The 22243-nt window shown below is 39.8% G+C and overlaps 1 protein-coding gene across 1 annotated transcript in view; it reads left to right on the top strand.

Annotated features, from left to right (window-relative positions):
• The window catches only part of CSGALNACT2 (chondroitin sulfate N-acetylgalactosaminyltransferase 2), a 45650-nt gene that overhangs the window by 16119 nt on the left and 7288 nt on the right, over positions 1–22243 (top strand). The window contains exons 2-7 of the mRNA XM_011953804.1: positions 558–1481; positions 4617–4833; positions 6389–6490; positions 9760–9938; positions 12889–12983; positions 21581–21662. Of these exons, the coding sequence (XP_011809194.1) occupies positions 821–1481; positions 4617–4833; positions 6389–6490; positions 9760–9938; positions 12889–12983; positions 21581–21662 (1336 nt within the window). The 5' untranslated portion in view covers positions 558–820. The remainder of the gene's footprint in view (positions 1–557; positions 1482–4616; positions 4834–6388; positions 6491–9759; positions 9939–12888; positions 12984–21580; positions 21663–22243) is intronic.

The following is a 22243-nucleotide window of genomic DNA, read 5'->3' as shown; positions in this document are numbered from 1 at the left end:
TGTTAGCCAGGATGGTCTTGATCTCCTGACCTTGTGATCCGCCCATCTCGGCCTCCCAAAGTGCTGGGATTACAGGCTTGAGCCACCGCGCCCAGCCAGGTATTTTTAAAAATTCTCCCAGGCCAGGCTTAGTGGCTCACACCTGTAATCCCAGCACTTTGGGAGGCCAAGACAGGCAAATCACCTGAGGTCAGGACCAGTCTGGCTAACATGGTGAAACCTCGTCTCTACTAAAAATACAAAAATTAGCTCGGTGTGGTGGGCAGGTGCCTGTAGTACTCGGGAAGCTGAGATGGAAGGATCACTTGCACCCAGGAGCCAGAGGTTGCAGTCAGCCAAGATCGTGCCACTGCGCTTCAGCCTGGGTGACAGAGTGAGACTCCATCTCAAAAAAAAAAAAAATTCTCACAGTATTTACTGAATATGTTAAATTATATTAGTACCTCTCATAGTTCTCTGCATGTAATAGTCATGTAGCTAAGTTCACTGAAGCCACAAACAAATTTGATATCCTTAAGGAAACAAAATTCTGATTGATTCTGATCTGTGTCTTTCAGAAAAATCACTACCAATATAATGGATTTTATATGTCAGATTGCTTTATTCTGGATATCATGGTAACAATACAGAAAGTATACATAACTTCCCATTTCTGCAAGTAGTCATGACTGCTGAAGAAAGAAAAACTTAAAGCTACGGCAGAATTATTTGGGTACCTTTTACAGAAATTCTGATTTTGTTTTTAATTTTTGATGACTTTTTACTAAAGGTATGAACACACAAAGAGCTTATTTTGTTAGGCAAATACACGTTAATAAGAATGCCTAGAAGAGGACTGATTCTTCACACCCGGACCCACTGGTTGCTGTTGGGCCTCGCTTTGCTCTGCAGTTTGGTATTATTTATGTACCTCCTGGAATGTGCCCCCCAGACTGATGGAAATGCATCTCTTCCTGGTGTTGTTGGGGAAAATTATGGTAAAGAGTATTATCAAGCCCTCCTACAGGAACAAGAAGAACATTATCAGACCAGGGCAACCAGTCTGAAACGCCAAATTGCTCAACTAAAACAAGAATTACAAGAAATGAGTGAAAAGATGAGGTCATTGCAAGAAAGAAAGAATGTAGGGGCTAATGGCATAGGCTATCAGAGCAACAAAGAGCAAGCACCTAGTGATCTTTTAGAGTTTCTTCATTCCCAAATTGACAAAGCTGAAGTTAGCATAGGGGCCAAACTACCCAGTGAGTATGGGGTCATTCCCTTTGAAAGTTTTACCTTAATGAAAGTATTTCAATTGGAAATGGGTCTCACTCGCCATCCTGAAGAAAAGCCAGTTAGAAAAGACAAACGAGATGAATTGGTGGAAGTTATTGAAGCTGGCTTGGAGGTCATTAATAATCCTGATGAAGATGATGAACAAGATGATGAGGAGGGTCCACTTGGAGAGAAACTGATATTTAATGAAAATGACTTCGTAGAAGGTAATGTGAAAAATACGTTGGTCAATATTATGTTAGTAAGACAAATGCTAGTATTGTATGTTGGTAACATAAGTCAGTCATTATCCACAGTATTAAAACACTTAAAGTTTTCGCACTTTATTCCACCAAGAATTTTAAGTGGCCTTTTGGCAAAAGGTATAATGAGATCATAATAAAATTGGAGAATAAGGACTAGAGAAATAGAATAAAACAGCTCTTGTTGCATGTGTATGATTTATATTACTCACTTATCTGATCTTGGTGTTTTTTATGTTTTTAAAAATGTGTAAACTAAGACTCAAAACTTGAAAACCGTTTGATAAAGAAAATATTAGTAGACTCTTAGCTATTTTTCATATTGGAGGAAGGAGAAGTGCCTGTCTGAACAAGGGGTCATAGTTTAAAAAGCATATTTGGCATTTGGAAAAGTAAGGAAATATCTCTTTTCCTCATACATATTTCAGAAAGGGTATGGGATTTTTATGTGTCAAGATGGGATATGACTCAGAGGTTGAAGAACACTGCTATAAAATTTAAGATACTTATTGGTTGATATTAACAGAAATAATTCTGTATCCCTACCCATCTCCTTTATACCTTTACACTCACTGCTAGACATTTAATTGCTGACTTAAACCATTTTGAAAATAAATGTTTCTTGAAAGTTCTCTTTGCTTGATTCTATAGACTGTGTATCACAGTGGTCCCCAGCCTTTTTGGCAACAGGGACTGGTTTCATTGGTGACAATTTTTCCATGGGATGGTGAGGATGGTTTTGGGGTGAAACTGTTCCACCTCAGATCATCTGGCATTAGTTAGATTCTCATAAAGAGCGTGCAGTGTAGATTCCTTGCATGCACAGTTCACAACAGAATTTGCGCTCCTTTGAGAATCCAGTGCAGCCGCTGATCTGACAGGAGGCGGAGCTCGGGTGGTAATGCTTGCCAGGCTCCCGTCACTCACCTCTTGCTGTGCCGCCTAGTTCCCATCAGGCCGCAGACCAGTAGCGGTCTGTGGCCCGGGGGTTAGGGACCGCTGGTATAGCACATGTAGACTTTTTGACTCCAAATCATCGTGGCCATCACTTGCTGCACTGTAGCATTATTATACACCGAGGCCTTTGGAGGCCATCAGGGAGGGCATTATGGTTTGCAGTGGCATTGCAGCTGCCTTTCCTTGTGGCTTCCTCTTTTTTCTGCTGTCACTTCCTGCCATTTTTGATGGATTATTTTTCTCAAAACCCTTCTGATTTTTCTGCAAGCTCAGCTTTTTGTCTTCTCACTGTATGTTTGTAGCTTATGGCAGAATTGGAAGCTGCGGAGGAAATAAGATAACTAAGTAACATGCGTAAAATGTCCTCACATCAGCTCCACCTAAAAAGAAAGGGAGCTGTGCCAGTTTTATATTCTGCAGCTCCTGCTTTTGTCTTATAACTCTCCTTGGATTCTGATACTTCAGGATTTTTCTCTACATGGAACATATTCTGTTCCTCACCTTTCCTCTACTGTGCCAGTGTCTGCCCACTGCAGGGAGAGTAATTACTAATAATTAGTAATGACAACTAATTCCTATCCCTGTTCTAGACTTTAGCTCAGATATTACTCTTCTGAGAAGTCATCTGCAACCTCAAGTCTAAGACAGCGGTACTTCTGTGTGCTCTTCTCACCTGTACATTCATACTGCTTGTCACAGTGTGTGGCGTTGCCCATTTCCTGGCTTGTGCTTCCTACTAAACTGTAAGCCTCAGGAGGGTTGGGACCAAGTCTAATTTATTCACCTTTTTATACCCAGATATTGACTGAGTGACTCACACATCTGTAAGTCTAACCTTCTCTCTCCTGAGTGCCACACTTAAAAATCAGATTGTGACTGGGCACAGTGGCTCACGCCTGTAATTCCAGCACTTTGGGAGGCCAAGGCGGGCGGATTATGAGGTCAAGAGATCAAGACCATCCTGGCCAACATGGTGAAACCCCGTCTCTACTAAAAATACAAAAATTAGCTAGGCCATGTGGTGGCGCATGCCTGTAGTCCCAGCTACTCAGGAGGCTGAGGCAGAAGAATTGCTTGAACCTGGGAGGCAGAGGTTGCAGTGAGCCAAGATTGCACCACTGCACTCCAGCCTGGTGACAGAGTGAGACTCCGTCTAAAAAAAAAAAACAATCAGGCCGGGCGCGGTGGCTCAAGCCTGTAATCCCAGCACTTTGGGAGGCCGAGACGGGCAGATCACGAAGTCAGGAGATCGAGACCATCCTGGCTAACACGGTGAAACCCCGTCTCTACTAAAAAATACAAAAAAAAACTAGCCGGGCGAGGTGGCGGGTGCCTATAGTCCCAGCTACTTGGGAGGCTGAGGCAGGAGAATGGCGTAAACTCGGGAGGCGGAGCTTGCAGTGAGCTGAGATCCAGCCACTGCACTCCAGCCTGGGCGACAGAGCAAGACTCCGTCTCAAAGTCTCAAAAAAGAAAAAAAAAAAAAAGACTGCCTTGTAGATACTCATGCTTTTCTCTCAAAGACATCTCAAATCACTGTGTTTATGTCTGTGCCAATTTTTCTTTGTCTGACTTCACTCTAGTCAGTGATTTTATATGTGTGTATGTATACACACATATATACAGATATATATATCACATAATACTCTATTGTTATTATTTGTCTATTTTTCTGTCTCCTTCACTAGACTGGCCCTGTCCTCAAAATTGAGACCACATGGCACTCTTTATATCACATAACTGACATGAAGGCACTAGATTTCTTTTAGTTGACCTAAACCAATAGAAATGTTGACTCTTGGGTCTAGATTTTAATATTGGTAGAAGTAATGTCTTTCATGGTTACCATATTGATAGGCTTTAGTATTTTAAAAAGTCATATGTAAAAAGGAATAATTGTCATTTGTAGTATATTTTATAGATTGAATAAAAGAACAGACCAGTGAACTTTTTTTTTTAACCTTTCCTTTTCTTTTAAGGAAGTAATTGTTACTGACTGTGCAGTGGGGATAAATATTTTCACAAATAGGTGAAAATCCTGCGGGTCTGGTTTAATACTCTTGATGTTTAAGTGAGGAAAATCTGTCTTCCCTTTGAATTTGTAAACTTTGACATGGAGATGTCTTTGTTCCTAACCTTTAGGTTATTATCGCACCGAGAGAGATAAGGGCACGCAGTATGAACTCTTTTTTAAGAAAGCAGACCTTATGGAATATAGACATGTGACCCTCTTCCGCCCTTTTGGACCTCTCATGAAAGTGAAGAGTGAGATGATTGACATCACTAGATCAGTTATTAATATCATTGTGCCACTTGCTGAAAGAACTGAAGCATTTGTACAGTTTATGCAGAACTTCAGGTAACTGTCAGGGCTTAATGATTCAGCTACATTCTCCTAAAAAAAATCACATTTTACTCAGATTTCCTTAATTTATCTTCACTGATTATAATTACTTAGAATAATTTTATAGGCTTTAGGGGAACTTTATTGTTTTATATTCTCTCTTTTTTTAAAGCGTGTGTAGTGTATTGTGTTATAGACAATTTGAACTATGAAATAAATTGAGTGACACCTATTAGAAACTAAATTTGATGGCCTTGATAATTGTGAATTCATTTTAAGACAAGTTGAATTTTTAAAAAATCAGCTTTACTAAGGTATAATTTACATGCAGTAAAATCCACATATTTTAAGGATATAGGTATCATGACTCTTTTTTTTTTTTTTTTTTTGAGACAGGGTCTCACTCTGTCACCCAGGCTAGGATGCAGTGGAGTGAGCACAGTTCACTGCAGCCTCAACCTCCTGGGCTCAAGTGATCCTCTGCCTCACCCTCCCAAGTAGCTGGGACCACAGGTGCATGCCATCTTTTTTATTCTGTACAACTTTGTAGAGTGGGGGTCTTGCCATGTTGTCCAGGCTGGGATTTAATGTCTTTTGACAAATGTACACACTCGCGAACCACCACTCCAATCAAGACATAGAATACTGGTGTCTCACAAGAAAATCCCCTTGAGAATGATTTCAGTTTTTTAACTGAAATACATTTAGAAATACAAACATTAAACTAAAAGTTGGAGAAAGTTATTTCATCTTGCAAAGCAGAGAATTTGTAAAGGTTTTTTTATGTTATCAAATTTGGATATTTTAAAATGCTGAAGGGTTAAATAATTACACATTATGAAAACTGTTTGTGGGAAATGCTGCTTTTTGATTTAACAGTTTCCGTGTTTTTAATACTTTAATATTTTTAATGTTTTAGATACTTTGATATACTAGTTTTAATGCTTTGTGATCCTAGTCTTTATTCTCATATTGAAATTGTTGGATTTAAAGGTTAATTAAAACTGTTCTGCAACTGAATGTCTGGCAGTCATACTTCCAAGTGAGATTTACTGTTCCAAATAGCTCACATGAGATCTGATTTCCTAAAGCATTTTTTTATTGCCTTTCTTGGAATTACTTTCAAAGGCCACATTATTCTTTACAGTAAGTAATCTCAGTCATGGCAAATATTATTCCTTAATGATAGTTATAATTTTTGGAATTAGCCAGTCTGAAGACAAAATGACTCTTAATCCAAAAGGTCAGTATTTATTTATTTGGTTTTGAACCAATTGAGTGTATTTCCTTGGACAGCTTGTGATTTGCTTCTGAAAGCAATCCAAAAGCAAAAGTTCAAAAAATGTTTTGAAATATGGCAACAATGTCAGACTGCTTCCATGGCCCTCCAAGGGTTGCACCCATTCAGGCATAGATCTTGTGCCTTCCATAATTCATCAGTATTGCCACTTTTATGTTTACTACTGTGTCAGTAATGCCTCATTTTCTTGTTAAAGCTTCATGTGGTTGCTTTCTGAATAAATAGTGCCTCATGTTTTCTTGAATAAACTTTATTTTTCACTTCTGTTAGGGATGTTTGTATTCATCAAGACAAGAAGATTCATCTCACAGTGGTATATTTTGGCAAAGAAGGACTGTCTAAAGTCAAGTCTATCCTAGAATCTGTCACAAGGTTGGTGAACCACATCCACAGCGAAGTCCTTGATATATAATATTGCTAAAAGAGAATTTCAGATATGTAATGAGTTAATAATTTTTAGTAACTATTATTTAAAAGTTGGCTGAGCATGTGGGTGGTTGTGGTGATGATAAGTTCCTCATTTCACATGCAACCCTACATGACTCAACTTCCCTTCACTGCTTACAGGCAGCTTGGCATGATCAGGATGCTCTCTCTGGCCCACTCACCTTCTGTGTATTTGCTGCTGCTTTCCCTTTGTTTAAATCTAATTCCTTCACTTTGACATAATCATCTTCTGAACTTGTCTCTTTTTTTGTCACCTTTCTTTCCTTCCATTTCCTCAGGCTCCTTCTTCTCCCCCTGCTAACAGTGCCAAGGTCTCCCATATCCTTAAGAAACTCCCACTCAACTCTGAAGTGCCCAGCCGCTACCATTACATTTCTGTCCTTTCACAGCTCAACATCACAAGACAGTAGTTCATAACTAAGCAAGTCATATAGTACCTGGCACATAGTAGATGCTCAGAGGTTTGAATGGATGAATTAGTAATCCCTTAGTACTTAATTATTATTTAGCTTCTCAGTCTTTTTCTTTCTAAATCATGGGCCCAAAAATATGACTTAACTGCCAAATTCTTTTCTGTTATTCTTTTTCATTGCTTTTTTACCTTTGACAACCTAACCAGTATTTCCATCTTAAAATGTTCTTCTTATGTTTGTAAAATGTAACTATTTTATAAATGTAAGTATGATGTAATGTAAACTATTAGGTTGATTATCATCTCTAACCAGTAACACCAGCTCTATATCCTTTACTTGCTTCTTTACCTTTCTGCCAGTTGTGGCCATTTGCCAAGAGCCCAGATTTGATCAGCCGTTCTTCTCAAATCATTCAACTAACAGTCATTGAGTCCTACCTACTGTGTTCCAGGTACACTGCTTGGGAGTCTGGGGTAGTTGGAAGAAGAGTGGGCATAGATGGGTGAATCTGAGTCCCTGACCTGCAGGGATTCTCAGAGCCTTGATATATATAGACACGACTCACTGTCTTCCCCTTCCATACACCAGCTCCTCCTCCTGATGGCCCTCTTTCAGTTCAGAGTAAAACCATTTTCACCATCCCCTGGGCATGACTTCTGAGAGCCACAGTCTTTTACTTATTCTTTGCCTCCAGTTACCTCTAATTAGTTAGTTCCTACTTATTTCATAGGACCTCTTCTGTATCTCTTCCTTGCTACTGCCACCACCCTAACCCTGGTTCCCCATTCCTCCATTTCTTCCCTTCCTCTCCCTCCTTAGTGTTTTTAGATCACCTACTAAGTGCCACGAGCTCATACTGGTAATACTGAAGTATTGTCAAGACACTTCTGTGGCAAATGGTGCAAACCTACCTTGAGCTCACTTAAGGAAAATAGGAGCAGTATTGAAGAATCTTGCATACCTCCCAGAAATAAAGGGATTGTTACAACCAAATTTGGGGAAGAAAATCAAAACAACTCTGGTTTCTCAGGGATTGGAAGCAGAGACTTGAATACCATCAAAATTCTCTTGTCTCCTTGTCTGTTTTTCTCTGCATGTTGACTTCATTCTCCTGTTGCAGATTGGCTTCTTCCACATGGTGAGGGATATGACTGTTGGCGGCTCTGGGCTCACATCTTCTCAGCTTTGTCATCAGAGAGGAAAGAGCTTTCTCCCAGCTCCAGTTGAGAAAATCCCAGGGAAGGACGTTTTGCCCACTCTTGAGCCAATCACTATGGCCAGGTGGGGTGGGGGTATTGGGACTGGCCCAGCTTAAGCCTGGTCCCCACCCCTAGGAAATTACTGTGGTTGGGGTGGGCAGAGAGTGAGGGGTATTCTGTGATCAGTGCCTCCACTTGATGCTGAGTATGTGGGGTGGCAGTGGGCAGTTTTCACCCAACAGAGGAGAGATTTATAATCCTTAAGATGGGGGAAAGAGTCTTAGGCACTCAGAGCACTTGGAGTCCACTCCATGTACTATTTGAGCCTTTTTTCCATCTCTCCATTACCCATTCTGTACTGTTGTAAGCATAATCCTCCTAAAATGTTACTTTTTTTATTAGGCTGCAGTAAGTGGTTCTCCAACTTCAGTGCCAGAGTTACTAGGAGGACTTGTGAAAATGTAGAGGCTTGGCTCCAGCCCTAGCATCTGATTCAGTGGGTCTGGGTGTAGTCTAAGAGTTTGCTTCTCTAACATGTTGCCACGGGAAGCTGATGCTGTGGGTTTGGGGGCCTCACTGTGAGAACCACTGCCCTAGCAGAACAGCCCTGCTGATTCTCTTTACCTTTAGGATACTGACCGATTTCTTTAACCTTGCATGGGAGGTACTCTTCTGTCTGACTCTTCTCTCATTGTTCCCATTTTAAGATTCCTTTGACCCTTATCTCACTGTTCCCATTTTAGGGTCCCTTTGTACCAATCTGATTTGTCTGATCCCTTTTCTCTAAAATGCTTTCTACATTCTTACCTCTTTGCCTTTGGGAATAATTCTCTTGAATGACCTTTACACTCACCACTGAATTCAACATTTTAACCAAGGCATAACTCACGTTCCACTTCTAACATCTTTTCTAACTACTCCAGACATGAGCGATGTATTTTTTAGAACTGCTGTTCATTCATTCATTCAGTAACTATTTATTGAACTCCTACTCTATCAGGGGACACTGTGTCCGTAGTAACGAACAAAACAAAATCCCTGCTCCCATAGAGTGGAAGAGACACTGGAACAAACATGTCTGACAATATAAAGGAAAACAGCTGAGGAAGAGGATGGAGATGAAGGACTGGGAGGTCGGAGCTGCTTCTCAAGTAGTATTAGGGAGGATCCCTCTGATAAGGGGACATGTGTGCAAAGACCCAACAGATGCATGAAGAGAGTGATCTTTGTGTGTGTTATCCAATTAGAATGCATTATTTATTAACAGACATTACAGCTATTTTTCCATTTGTGTCTTTTTCATCTCCCCAGAAGGTGTTTAAGATTCCAAAGGGCAGTGGCCACTTTAACACTTTTGGAGCCTCATACCACCAGAATGTGCCTCAAATGTGGGCATTTGGTGAATATCTCTCCCTGATGATAATCATACACATGAAGCTGGGATTTTCTTTCCCTGTGTGAATGTAGAACCAATATAATCAAATATTTGAAGTGTAAAACATATTTTGTAAGCTGTGTTGAAGGAAGAAAGTTGGTAACTTTAAGTGGGACTTATCATTTGTTGTGTGTGCTTTCCTCATAGTGAGTCTAATTTTCACAATTACACCTTGGTCTCATTGAATGAAGAATTTAATCGTGGACGAGGACTAAATGTGGGTGCCCGAGCTTGGGACAAGGGAGAGGTCTTGATGTTTTTCTGTGATGTTGATATCTATTTCTCAGCCGAATTCCTTAACAGCTGCCGGTTAAATGCTGAGCCAGGTGCGTAAAATGTTGGTAGATGAGCTGACTATAGAATTTAGAACAGTGTCGGCATGTCCTATAGCTTGAATCAAGTGATTTTGAGGGAGAAGTTTCAGTTAACCCCGGTTTTTTTTCAAGTTATATTAGGCATAATTTAACTGGAATACTAAATAGGAAATTGAAAATCTGACCCTTTGAAATTCATATCCTTTGTTCTCTTGGGTCCAACTTCCAGTGACTACATTTGAAGCCAAATAAAGAAATGCAGAGGAACAGGATATCTACAAATTGATGAGGCAGGAGCAGTGCAGGTCGAAAAAGAGCTAAGCAGATGGTATGGAGATGTGTGTGAGAGTCTGAAGCACTCAACTTTGGGCATATAGTGTCCACACATGCAAACATACCCCCATGCATGTGTGCACACACACTCACATGGAAGTCTAGATGCAGATAGTGCTTGGTCTCCAGACTGCATTTTGAGGTGTTTTACTATATTTTGCTTTAAGTTGTAGATATTTTTTGAAAATTAATGAGATAGCCAGGTGCAGTGGCTCTTGCCTGTAATCCCAGCACTTCGGGAGGCTGAGGTGGGTGGATCATGAGGTCAAGAGATTGAGACCATCCTGGCCAACATGGTGAAACCCTGTCTCTACTAAAACTACAAAAATTAGCTAGGCATGGTGGCACACGCCTGTAGTCCCAGCTACTCAGGAGTTTGAGGCAGAAGAATTGCTTGAACCTAGGAGGCAGAGGTTGCAGTAAGCCAAGATCACGCCACTGCACTCCAGCCTGGTGACAGAATGAGACTCCGTCTCAAAAAAAAAAAAAAAAAATTAATGAGAAGATGGTATTTTTTTAAATCAAATTTTAAATGCTTTTTAGTTCATTTAAAAAAATTTTAAAAGTATTAAAGAGGCCAGGCGTGGTGGCTCACGCCTGTAATCCTGCCACTTTAGAAGGCTGAGGTGGGCGGATCATGAGGTCAGGAGATCGAGACCATCCTGGCTAACACAGTGAAACCCCGTCTCTACTAAAAATACAAAAAAAGTTAGCCGGGCGTGGTGGTGGGCGCCTGTAGTCCCAGCTACTCAGGAGGCTGAGGCAGGAAAATGGCATGAGCTGAGGGAACGGAGCTTGCAGTGAGCCGAGTTCGCACCACTGCACTCCAGCCTGGATGACAGGGTGACACTCCATCTCAAAAAAAAAAAAAAAGCATTAAAGAATCTCAGCAGGATGAGTAAGTTCAGGAAATCTATTATACAAACGTGACTATAGTTAATAATAATATATTGTATACTTACAAATTGCTAAGTCAGTAGCATTAAAAAAATGTTCTTACCACCAAAAAAACATGTTAATTGTGTGAGGTGATAGATATGGTTATTAGCTTGATTTAGTCATTTCACAATATATGAATGTAGCAAAACATCATGTTGTACACCATTTTTATTAGTCAATTAGAAAAACATTGTGGGGGCGCTGCTGAGCACAGTAGCTCACACCTTAATCCCAGCACCTTGGCAGTCTGAGACAGGAGGAGCACTTGTGCGCAGGAGTTCAAGACCAGCCTGGGCAACATAGCGAGACCTCATCTTTAAAAATAAAATTTTTGGCTGGGCACAGTGGCTAAATGCTTTTTAGCTCATTTAAAAGAATTAAAAGTATTAAAGAGGCTGGGTGTGGTGGCTCATGCCTATAATCCCAGCACTTTGGGAGGCCGAGGCAGGTGGATCAGCTGAGGTCAGGAGTTCGAGACCAGCCTGACCAACATGGTGAAACCCCATCTTTGTTAAAAATACACAATTTGCCGGGCGTGGTGGCTTGCTCCTGTAATCCCAGCTACTCGCGAGGCTGAGGCAGAAGAACTGCTTGAACCTGGGAGGCGGAGGTTGCAATGAGCTGAGATCGCCAGCCTGGGCAACAGAGCAAGACTCCATCCCAAAAAATAAAAATAAAAAAATTTTTAAAAATCTAATAGCAAATTTTTTTTAATGTGGAACTATTCATATGCAAATGATTGCCTTCTTATTAATTAGATTAGAGAGAGTTTTCAGGAACTCTCTGAACCTAATGAATAAATGAAGGTTAGGTTTATTTTACAGCATGAAATGCAAAATGTGAAAGTTGAAGGAGACATAGTTGCTTAGTTTAAAAGAAACATTTTATATCCAGAAATAGATTTGCCTCTGGAAAATTGAGCTCCCCATCCCTGAATGTATTTGAACAATGGTAGAATGAACATCTGCTAGGAATCTTGTAATAAAAAGGTTGCCATGTTACTCCCACACTTCCTAACAATCGCTGAACACTTCATGTGATCACATCTGATTGAAGCCAGCCATACTCTACTGAGGGAGATGGTCTAGTTAGCCTTTATGGTCCTTTTAGATCAGTCAGTTTGAATGCTGATGACAGGGTCTTCTCCAAGGGCTATTATATCAAGTAATTTTAATCCTTGTCTTCCTGACTGTTCCAGATTTTGGTTCAGATTTTTTCTATATTTTAATTATTCTCTGCATGTCTATTCATTGTACAGTATTTTTTGAATTTACTCTTTCTAATGATTCATTTTTGAAGGGTGGATTTAACAGACATTTCTAAGTTTCATAGTGATTATCAGAGGTTAATCTACATTTATTACTACTGATTAGATGAAATAATGAGTAATAAATGACTCAGGTAATGAATACACATCTCCCCAAAGTCAAAGGGTATAAATGTGAAGCACCCTTTAGTTTGTTTTTTTCTCTGTTCTTTTGTAAGGTTGTAGTTAACCTACTGATATGTTACAAAATCATCATGATATTCATCAAATTAACATGATGTTCTGTAGCCTGAATATTTAAAAATATAGATAAAATCATCTTCTATGATAAGAAAGACTTTGATAAAACTTAATAGATACTGCAACAAGGAACAGTTCTTCATAACTTCTTTGTATGTTACAAACCTATATTTTAATTTGTAGGTAAGAAGGTGTTTTACCCTGTGGTGTTCAGTCTTTACAATCCTGCCATTGTTTATGCCAACCAGGAAGTGCCACCACCTGTGGAGCAGCAGCTGGTGAGACTTTCACATTTTCAGTTATGAAAGACTCTAAGATCTTTTCTTTTCTAGATGTTTGTTGTGTAAGTAGAAAACAAAGTTTCAGTAAAAAACTTTATTCCCATGAGCAAAGTGTTAAAGAAAAACTGTAGTTATTGTAAACACATTTCCATAGTTCCTCTTTATACCCCCAATAAAATGCTTTTCACATTTATTGCTTCAGAATTAAGTGTAAGGGGAGCAGAGTTTAGGTCATAAAGGAAAACCTCATGTCCCAGAATGTGGAAATTGTACAGTCCTTTCTGCCAGCTTATTTTTACTAATACTAAAAATTTGATTTTAAAACCTCTACTAACTAGAAATATAAATCTACTCTGCTAAATAAGAGGGAATAGTATACTCTGGTAAATTACTTGGAAAGTCATGGAATATAAATGCCATATATCAAAACTTACAGTTATTGCCAAAGCTAATCTTATGTAAGCTTTTTAAAATGTTTAAACATTATTTTGTAATAATTTAGATTTAGAGAAGTTGCAAAGATAGTATAGAGAGTTCCATACTTCACCCAGTTTCCTCTAATGCTAACATCTTATGTAACCATGGTGCATTTGTCAAAGTGAAGAAATTAATATTGGTAAGTTACTGCTAAGTATTTAGGATTACACCAGTTTTTCTACTAACGTCCTTTTCTGTTTCAGAATCGAGTCCAGAATAGCAAATTGCTTTTAGCGTAATCCTTTATTGTTAATACTAAGAAAACGTAGAAATGATTAAGAAGTCACTTTAAGATGTTTAAAAAAAAACGAAAAATAACTTCAAGGAAAGCAATAAAGATAAAGCAGAAGTTAATAAAACAAAAATAGATTGAGAAATATAGAAGCTTATGTTTATGTACAAAAAATTTAATCATAAGGTAGACACATTTTGGGTAAAAAGGAAAACATTGGAAATAGAATGTGAAAACATTGAGATAAATCAATTTTATAGGGTAAGTTTTCTAAATTCTAAATAAAATGAAAGATTTGAAAATTTATAAAATATGAACACAGGCTAAGTTCATGTTAGTATTTTATGAATAAAAGAGGTGGAAGTGGGCCGGGCATGGTGGCTCACACCTGTAATCCCAGCACTTTGGGAGGCCAAGGCAGGCAGATCACAAGGTCAGGAGTTCGAGACCAGCCTGACCAATATGGTGAAACCCCGTCTCTATTAAAAATACAAAAATTAGCCAGGCGTGGTAGCACAAGCCTGTAGTCCCACCTACTCGGGAGACTGAAGCAAAAGAATCGCTTGAACCTGGGAGGCAGAGGTTGCGGTGAGCCAAGATCACACTACTGCACTCCAGCCTGGGCGACAGAGCGAGACTCCGTCTCAAAAAAACAAGACCAAAGAGGTGGAAGCTCTGAAGAAATTAAGAGCCATTTAAAAAACAGTTATCAAAAAGTTACCCTGTAGGTACGTAAATACAATGTTTTAATTTATGAGCTTTTCCAAACTCTCAAAGAGCAGGTAATATTAGCACCATATGATGTACTTAACATATTTTATGAGGCCACCATTATCCTGATATCAACACTTGGCATAGTACACACAGACACACACACACACACACCCCTCTATCTTATCTGTAGGCCAGTATTATGAATATAAATATAAATAGGTTCAAAATGGCAAACTGAGCAACCACATCTGCCATATCTGACAGTGAATTATTCTGAAGAAAAGAGTACATTAGTACTGGAAAATGAGAGAAGGTGTTAGCAGCCATAAGTTTTGAGAACTTTCTGTAAGACGATAGCAGCGTAAGATTTCTGGAGGAGAGAACAGACTAGAACGTGTTCAAGAGAACAGTGAGTGGAGATGGGGCTGCTTTGTATCCTCTGAGCTCATGGCAGACAGAATGGAGGGAGCCTGGAGTAAACATGCTTCTCTAGGTGTGCTGAGAAGCAGACATCACAGGGATTGACCCTCAGTCTAAGGCAGTGTGTGTGGTCCCTGGAGCTAGAGAGGCTGGTCGGGGTGGCTAGGGAGCCCCTAGACTACAAAAGTGAGCTACTGTTAACACCTTCCCCCTGAGACCCTGTTCTGCCCTCCTTGACTGTGACTGGAGATAGGCCATTTTAATCTTAGCTAACAGCCGTGGACTTCCAAACAATACTTGAAACAAAAATGAGTAGCAATTAACCAAGACTAACCAAACATTTGAAGAAAAACAATAGTGTGAAAGAGGGACCAAGTGTTAATACACAGAAAAATTAACACATGAGTGTATGAATAGAGACAGAAAGTAATTTTAAAATATATCTTTAGGGAGATTAGAGAAAATGTTAAGTTCATAAAACAGGATTTGTTGCTTTAAAATATCAGAATTTTGGAATTGTGAAAATATTTTAAAAATCAGTAAATGGTCTGAATAGCAGAATGGTTACAGGTGAGCCAAATTTGTAAACTGGAAGACAAGCCAACTGAACACGTAAAGTTCACGAGACAACATGAGAGAAAAATTGAGACAAGGAGAATCAAGCCAGAGGCTCCCAAATTATTAATAGAAGTTCAGAAAAGAGAGAATATTGAGTGGAGGAAATGGAAGAAAAGTTTCCAGAGCTAAGCAGAAACAAATCTTCTGGTGTTTGGAGAACAACAGTAAAGGGACAATTCTAATAGCTTCCAGAGACACTAAAAATATCTAAACCCAGCTTGTTCACAAAGGAGTAACAATCAGATTGACATTCGCCTTCTTTTTGACAACACTGGTGTTAGAAAACAATAAAGCAATACTATGAAAATCCTGAGGAAAAGTAACTTTGATTCTAGAATTAATATTTGACCTACTATTTTAGGACAAAATAGACATTTTTGAGCTTTCAAGGACTCAGAATTTATTTCTCACAGATCTTTTTAATCAAGTCCAGCAAAATGATAAATGTATACATTGACAGAGGAGAACTTGAGAATAAATAGTGGTGAACAACAAAAAAATTAAGTCTAAACATTTGTTGATGTAATAGTGTAAATAGTTATGTTGACATAATAAAAAGGCAATTAATAGCAATTTGGGATTAAGATGTCAGAGGGTTATGTGCATGGTATACTTATGTGTGTATTACCTAACTGTCAGCTGAAAGGGCCTAGAACCAGTGACACCCTAATAGTAACAAGCACACTCAGCTTCCAAATCTTAGTTTCTAATACTGTTCTCCAATCAAAGGAGCCAGAGGTCCACGGAGAAATGGTTGATTCCAGGGCAGGGGCAAAAAATATACAAGAAGACCCTGGAGCATCTTACAGCGCCAGAAAGTAAGAAAGCACTCAACAAAAAGATGGGAGTGTGTCAAAGGGGTACAGGAGCCAACAGAAAGAGCTCCCACTGCCCAAACTGGAACAACCTGAACAATGACCTGGATTATAACCCAAAGCATCAAATAAATAGCCATGAGTCTATACAGATATAAATGAGTAAGTGAATGAGCAGATAAATATTAAATGACTATACTAGATAGGAAAGAAAAGATAAATCTTCCTTACAGAATTCCATTTAACTTCCACCTCTTCCAGTAGGTGGAACTAGGGGACTCACTTTCAAAGAATATAGTATGGAAAGAAAAAACAAACTTTTCAAAGGAGAAACCCAGCAGACACCTTAACCAAGTGATACCATGTACCCCTGACATGATATAATGAGAACACTTTAGCTCGCAGTCCTCTTCCAAAAACGTAGAACCCCGGTCCAGTCACAGGGAAAGCTACAGCAAGCCCACATTGAGGAGCATTATACAAAATACCTGACCATTCTTCCTCAAAACTGTCAGGGTCATCAAAAACAAGGAAGACCGAGGAACCATCATAGCCAAGAGGAGACTAAGGAGACATGACAACCAAATGCAATGTGGTGCCCTGGACTACGTCCTGGAATAGAAAAAAAGACAGTAAAGGGAAAGCTGGTGAAATCCAAATAAAGTCTGGAGTTGAGTTAAATAGTTAATATAGCAATGATGGTTCCTTAGTTTTGACAGATGTACCACAACAGTGTAAGATAATAACATTAGGGGAAGCTAAAACTGGATTAGGGGTATACGGAAACTCTCTTTACTGTTTTGCAGCTTCTCTGTAAATCTAAAATTATTCCAAAATAAAAGGTTATATATTAATTGAAAGCAAACAAGAAGAGGTAAATAAAGTCAACATATAAGTGTGAAGGGAATGTAAAAGCTTGCTAATACTTTTTTTTTGGAGACGGAGTTTCGCTCTTGTTGCCCAGCCTGGAGTGCAGTGGTGCGATCTCAGCTCACTGCAAACTCTGCCTTCCAGTTTCTCCTGCCTCAGCCTCCCAAGTAGCTGGGATTATATTCGCACACCACCACGCCCGGCTAATTTTTGTTTTTTTTTGTAGAGACGGGGTTTCACCATGTTGGCCAGACTGGTCTCTAACTCCTGACCTTGTGCTCTGCTGGCCTCTGCCTCCCAAAGTGTTGGGATTATAGGCGTGAGCCACCCCACCCGGCCAAAGCATGCTGATATTCTTGCCTGGCTTGGAGGGTTGTAGGAGAAGAATGATTTGAATGCCAATTCATTCTAGGTGTTGCATAGCAACTTAAGTTTAAGCACTTCAAGTTCTAGTTTCACCACATTTAAATAGTCAGCCTTACTAGGAATAAATTAAAACAGCAGTATAATGCTTTTTTTCTGCTGTTAGGTCACTGCTTTTAAAAAGGAAAGCCATGCGAGCAAGGCTGGGGGATGGAGCTCCTCCATCGCTCCTGTTGGGGATTCAGGCCAGTTCTCTGGGTCGAGTTCTAAACAGATTCATCCCTCCGATCCAGTAATTTCCACTCCCAGCACTCTCTCGTGGGGAAATAATCAAGCTACACGATAGTAATATGCATAAATTGATAACATTAAAAGCAAGCAAAACTAATAATAAAAGGATAAATTGAATTCTGGTGCATTCTGTGGTGGATATGGCATATCGAGGAAAATGTGAAATGTATATACAGCAGTGTAAATGTAGAGGAAACTGTAAAGCTAAAAAGTGGGAAATAGCTTATCTATATTTTAGGTAACATTTGAATGATGATAATAGCTAATATTTTTATGAACCCCTTACTATGTGCAGGGTACTTGTTCTGTTTTGCCTACACGTTAATTCATTTAATCCTCCTAACAACCTCTGAGGTATGTACTATTACTGCCCCCTTTGTCACAGCTGTGCTGCAGTCGAGTGCCTGTCCCAAGTGCACACTGGCCTGGGTAGGCCCAGGAGCCCGGGTGATATGGCTCCACAGCCTCCACTCCTGTCCACTGCACACACTGCCTCTGTTATATTAATTCATCAAGTATTGAGGGTCCCTTTGATGCCAGGCATTATCCACCACTGGCACCCTGACATCTAGACCCTAACAGATATGGCTATTGCTCATGAGGACCTTTATTTATTAGGAGGTGACAGAAAGTAAAATCAGATAATACGTGCCATGTGGATCATTAAAACAGACTGAGTTGCCAAGACTGACTCCGTGGTTTCTGTGACTTGTTTGGTCAGAAAGGCATTTCTGAGATGAAGCTGAGCAGAGCTGTCCAAAGAACAGGAAAGAACCAGCTAGGCTGTGATTCGGGGATAGTGGTTTCAGGCAGAAAGAACAGCTACTGGGTTTCCTAGGGTGTTTGGAGCACAGCCGGTGAGGGGCATATAGCTGGGCCAGGGCATGTAGAGCTTGTTAAGCCTCTAGAAGGCGTTGGGATTTTATGATAAGTGTGTTGAAAAGCCTTTGCAGGGAGAATGGATTGTGTGTTGCTCTGGCTGGCAGCAGCCAGTTAGGCTTTCACCGTAGACAAGTGAAGATGATTGTGGCTTGGACGACAGTGTATTACAATTACGGAGAAAGGTTTGGATATGATTCAGAGATAGGGCTGACAGAGCTTGCTGTTGGATTAGATGTAGGAAATGAGTAAAGGAAAGGAATGGGAGAGGAGAGATCAGGATTCAACTGGAGCCATAGTAGGCATGTGTTGTTTATCAAACATCCAAGGGGAGGTGCCAAGTTGCTAGTTGGCTTCAGGGATCTGGCATTCTGTGAGAGGCCAGGGCTTAGGTATCTAGGTTATGTGTGGATAACTGCATCTCCCACATGCTTAGGAGGCCAGATAAAACAGTGCAAGAAAATATTAACAATGAGGATTATGGACAATTTGAGTTTCCTTCTACTTTCCTCTGTGAAAATGTGTTACTTTAAAAATCAAACAAAACCAATGATTCCTTTCTCCAAGTCTGATAATATTTGAAGAATTTTTAGAGAAACTAAGTTACAAAGTTATAGTACTTATAAAATCAGAATTGGCATGATGTAGAGATGTCAAAGTAGGTGTTTTGCTTTTTAATACTTTGTATTACAGTTATATTTTAACAAAGAGATAAGAATATTAGAGACAGGAGTGGTGGCTTACATGTGTAATCCCAGCACTTTGGGAAGCCGAGTCGGGTAGATCACCAGAGGGCAAGAGTTCGATACCAGCCTGGCCAACATAGTGAAACCCCGTCACTACTATAAATACCAAAATTAGCCAGGTGTGGTGGTGCACACCTGTAATCCCAGCTGTTCAGCGGACTGAGGCACGGAAATCGCTTGAACCCAGGAGGCGGAGGTTGTAGTGAGCCAAGATTGTGCCACTGCAGTCCAGTCTGGGCAACAGAGTGAGACTCTATCTCAAAATAATAATAATGGAGTCTAGTCATAATTTTGCCACTAAAGTTTTGTCTCTCTATATATTTATTTATTCAACATGTATTTATTGAAAGCTTGCCATGTGCCTTGCATTGTTCTAGGTGCTAGGAATAGAGCAATGAACAGAATCCACAAGTCCTCCCCTCATGGAGCTTTACATTCTAGAAGGGGAAGAAGTTCTCCCCCTCAGCTCAAAGAAAAACAAATGGAAAAGAAAAATGCCAACCTCATCCATCAGCTCCAGTCTGAACTGAGCCCTCAGGGCTGCCTGGTTCATTCTGTGTTTTCCTGTTGAGTCTCCTATTCTGTACAGCAGCAGTTTCAGGCTGTGCCCACTCTTCTCAAAATTTGTCCCCTCTACAGACCTTGATATTCCTGCTATCTGCAGGAATTTCGGTGTAGGGGCCATACAGATCACTCAGATTCATTATGGCCAGAACCAACTCCATGTTGTTCCTCTCTGGGCTGCCCCTTCCCCTGGGCTTCATCTTGGTGATGGCACCATTACATGCCCACTGTTCAGGACAGAAACCTGCTGTCATCTTGGTTGATCCTTCTCCTTCACTCCCCACTCCTGCCCATTCAATCACTTGGGGACTTCTGTGAAGTCTCTGACCTAAATCTTTTCCACATTCCACATCCATACACTATTTTGCTTTCTGTACATACCACAGTAGCATACACTAGCAACTTTCCATCCCTAGTTACAGCTGTTGCCTCTTTTCTTTGTAGCATGTATCACCACCTAAAATGTATATTTATTTACTATTTTCCCACCCAAACAAAGGTGCTTTGATGGCAGGGACTTTGTCACCTCTGTTCACTGCTAAGCCCCAGTTACTAGAACCATATCCAAAAGATTAAACACTTGTTGAAAGTATGAATAAAATAAAAGAGGTTTATCAGGCTTCAACTGGTAAGTGGAAGTGATTCCAAGGACTCAGTGTCATCAATGCCCTGGTTTTATATTTCTTTCTCTACTTAGACTTCAGTGGTGACAGCTTCATATTAAAGCTGGTTTCTCGCATGGTAGAAAAGGACTTTGGCAGTTCCAAGCTTCATAGCTGCATCCTGCACTAGAGGTCAACAAACGTTTTCTGTAGAGAGCCAGATAAGAAATATTTTAATCTTTATAGGCCATATAGTTCTGCTGCAACTATTCAACCCTGCCACTGCACTGTGAAAGCACCCATAGACAATTTGTAAACAGATCAACACAACTATGTTCCGCTAAAATTATTTACAAAAGCAGGCAGCAGGCCAGATTTAGCCAGAGGCCATCGTTTGCTGACCCTGCCCTACGACCAAGTGTCCTTTCTAGGGAGCTTTGTTTTCCAAAGTTCCCAACAACCCCCCTGGTTTACCTCCTTGGCCTGATTTTTTTCAAATACCTATTAGTGAGCCAGTTCCTATGGTAAGTGGGGGAGACTGTCTCACTAGTATAGAGACTCATGGCCCACTCTGAATCTACTGGTGACAGCAGCTTCCCAGAATTCATGGGCTGCCCAGGGCCAGGTAATTACCAGAACAAAACTGTAACAATCAGGAAGGGGGCTGGGGGAATGGATGCCGGGTAGGCACCAGAAAAGGTGTACTGTGTAAGGCTGATCATGTATGTTACAATTTGTTTATACAACTGTTGTCCTAGAATGTAAGCCCCTTGAAGTCAGGCACCGCACTAATTATTAGTAACCTCAGCTTGCACCTTGTACAGGCTTTGAGTTCTATTTTTATTTGTTTTGTAAAGATTTAATAACATAAGTGCATGTGATCCTTAATTAGTCACATAAATGACAGGAAAAAAGTATACATTAGAAAATAATTTGTTTCATCATTGATTAAAACTTCTTCTGCTTATGGAATTAAATTGATTTTTTTTTTTTTTTAACTAAGGTTCATAAAAAGGATTCTGGCTTTTGGCGAGATTTTGGCTTTGGAATGACTTGTCAGTATCGATCAGATTTCCTGACCATTGGTAAGTATACTTTACATTTAAGGATAGGACTTTATTTATTCCAGACTTAATGGTATTTTGCTAAAAGTTCTCAGATCTGAGTGTTTTCCTACTAAATTATGAGTGTCTAAGGTTAGCTAAAAAGAGAAACTGGATATACAAAAGGCAAAGTAAGTTTATAATTAATGTTTTGACTAGGAAAAAAGGTCATAAAGTATAATATTGTGCTTTTAAAATCAAAACACTTGTTTTTAAAAATATCTGTTTAACTTGTTACCTGTATTTGCAGTTGTTTAGAGTACTCTTACAAAAGCTTTCTCTATAACTTTACTGTTCTGCCCATGGGTTGTTACAGTTGGAAGTAATCTTGGTTGTCTAAACCAAGGACTTTCACAGTTTTTTGAGATGAAACCTCCTTTACTTGTCTAGTGAACTGTTACACGAAATCCCAGTATTTAATACAAATGAAAGAAGACCTGCTCTCTCTAGCACTGATTGGAGTTAGCATCTTGGAATCACACCTTAGTTGTGCATTCCCCTAAGTCTAAAGATGGCCCATGAATCATTTGTTCCAACCATCCTCCACACCAGCTTCGGTCTTT

Source organism: Colobus angolensis, unplaced genomic scaffold, assembly GCF_000951035.1.
Source record: "Colobus angolensis palliatus isolate OR3802 unplaced genomic scaffold, Cang.pa_1.0 Scaffold370, whole genome shotgun sequence".
Lineage (NCBI taxonomy): Eukaryota > Metazoa > Chordata > Mammalia > Primates > Cercopithecidae > Colobus > Colobus angolensis.
Note: the sequence above shows the minus strand (reverse complement) of the source record. Positions and strands in the feature narration are given on the sequence as shown.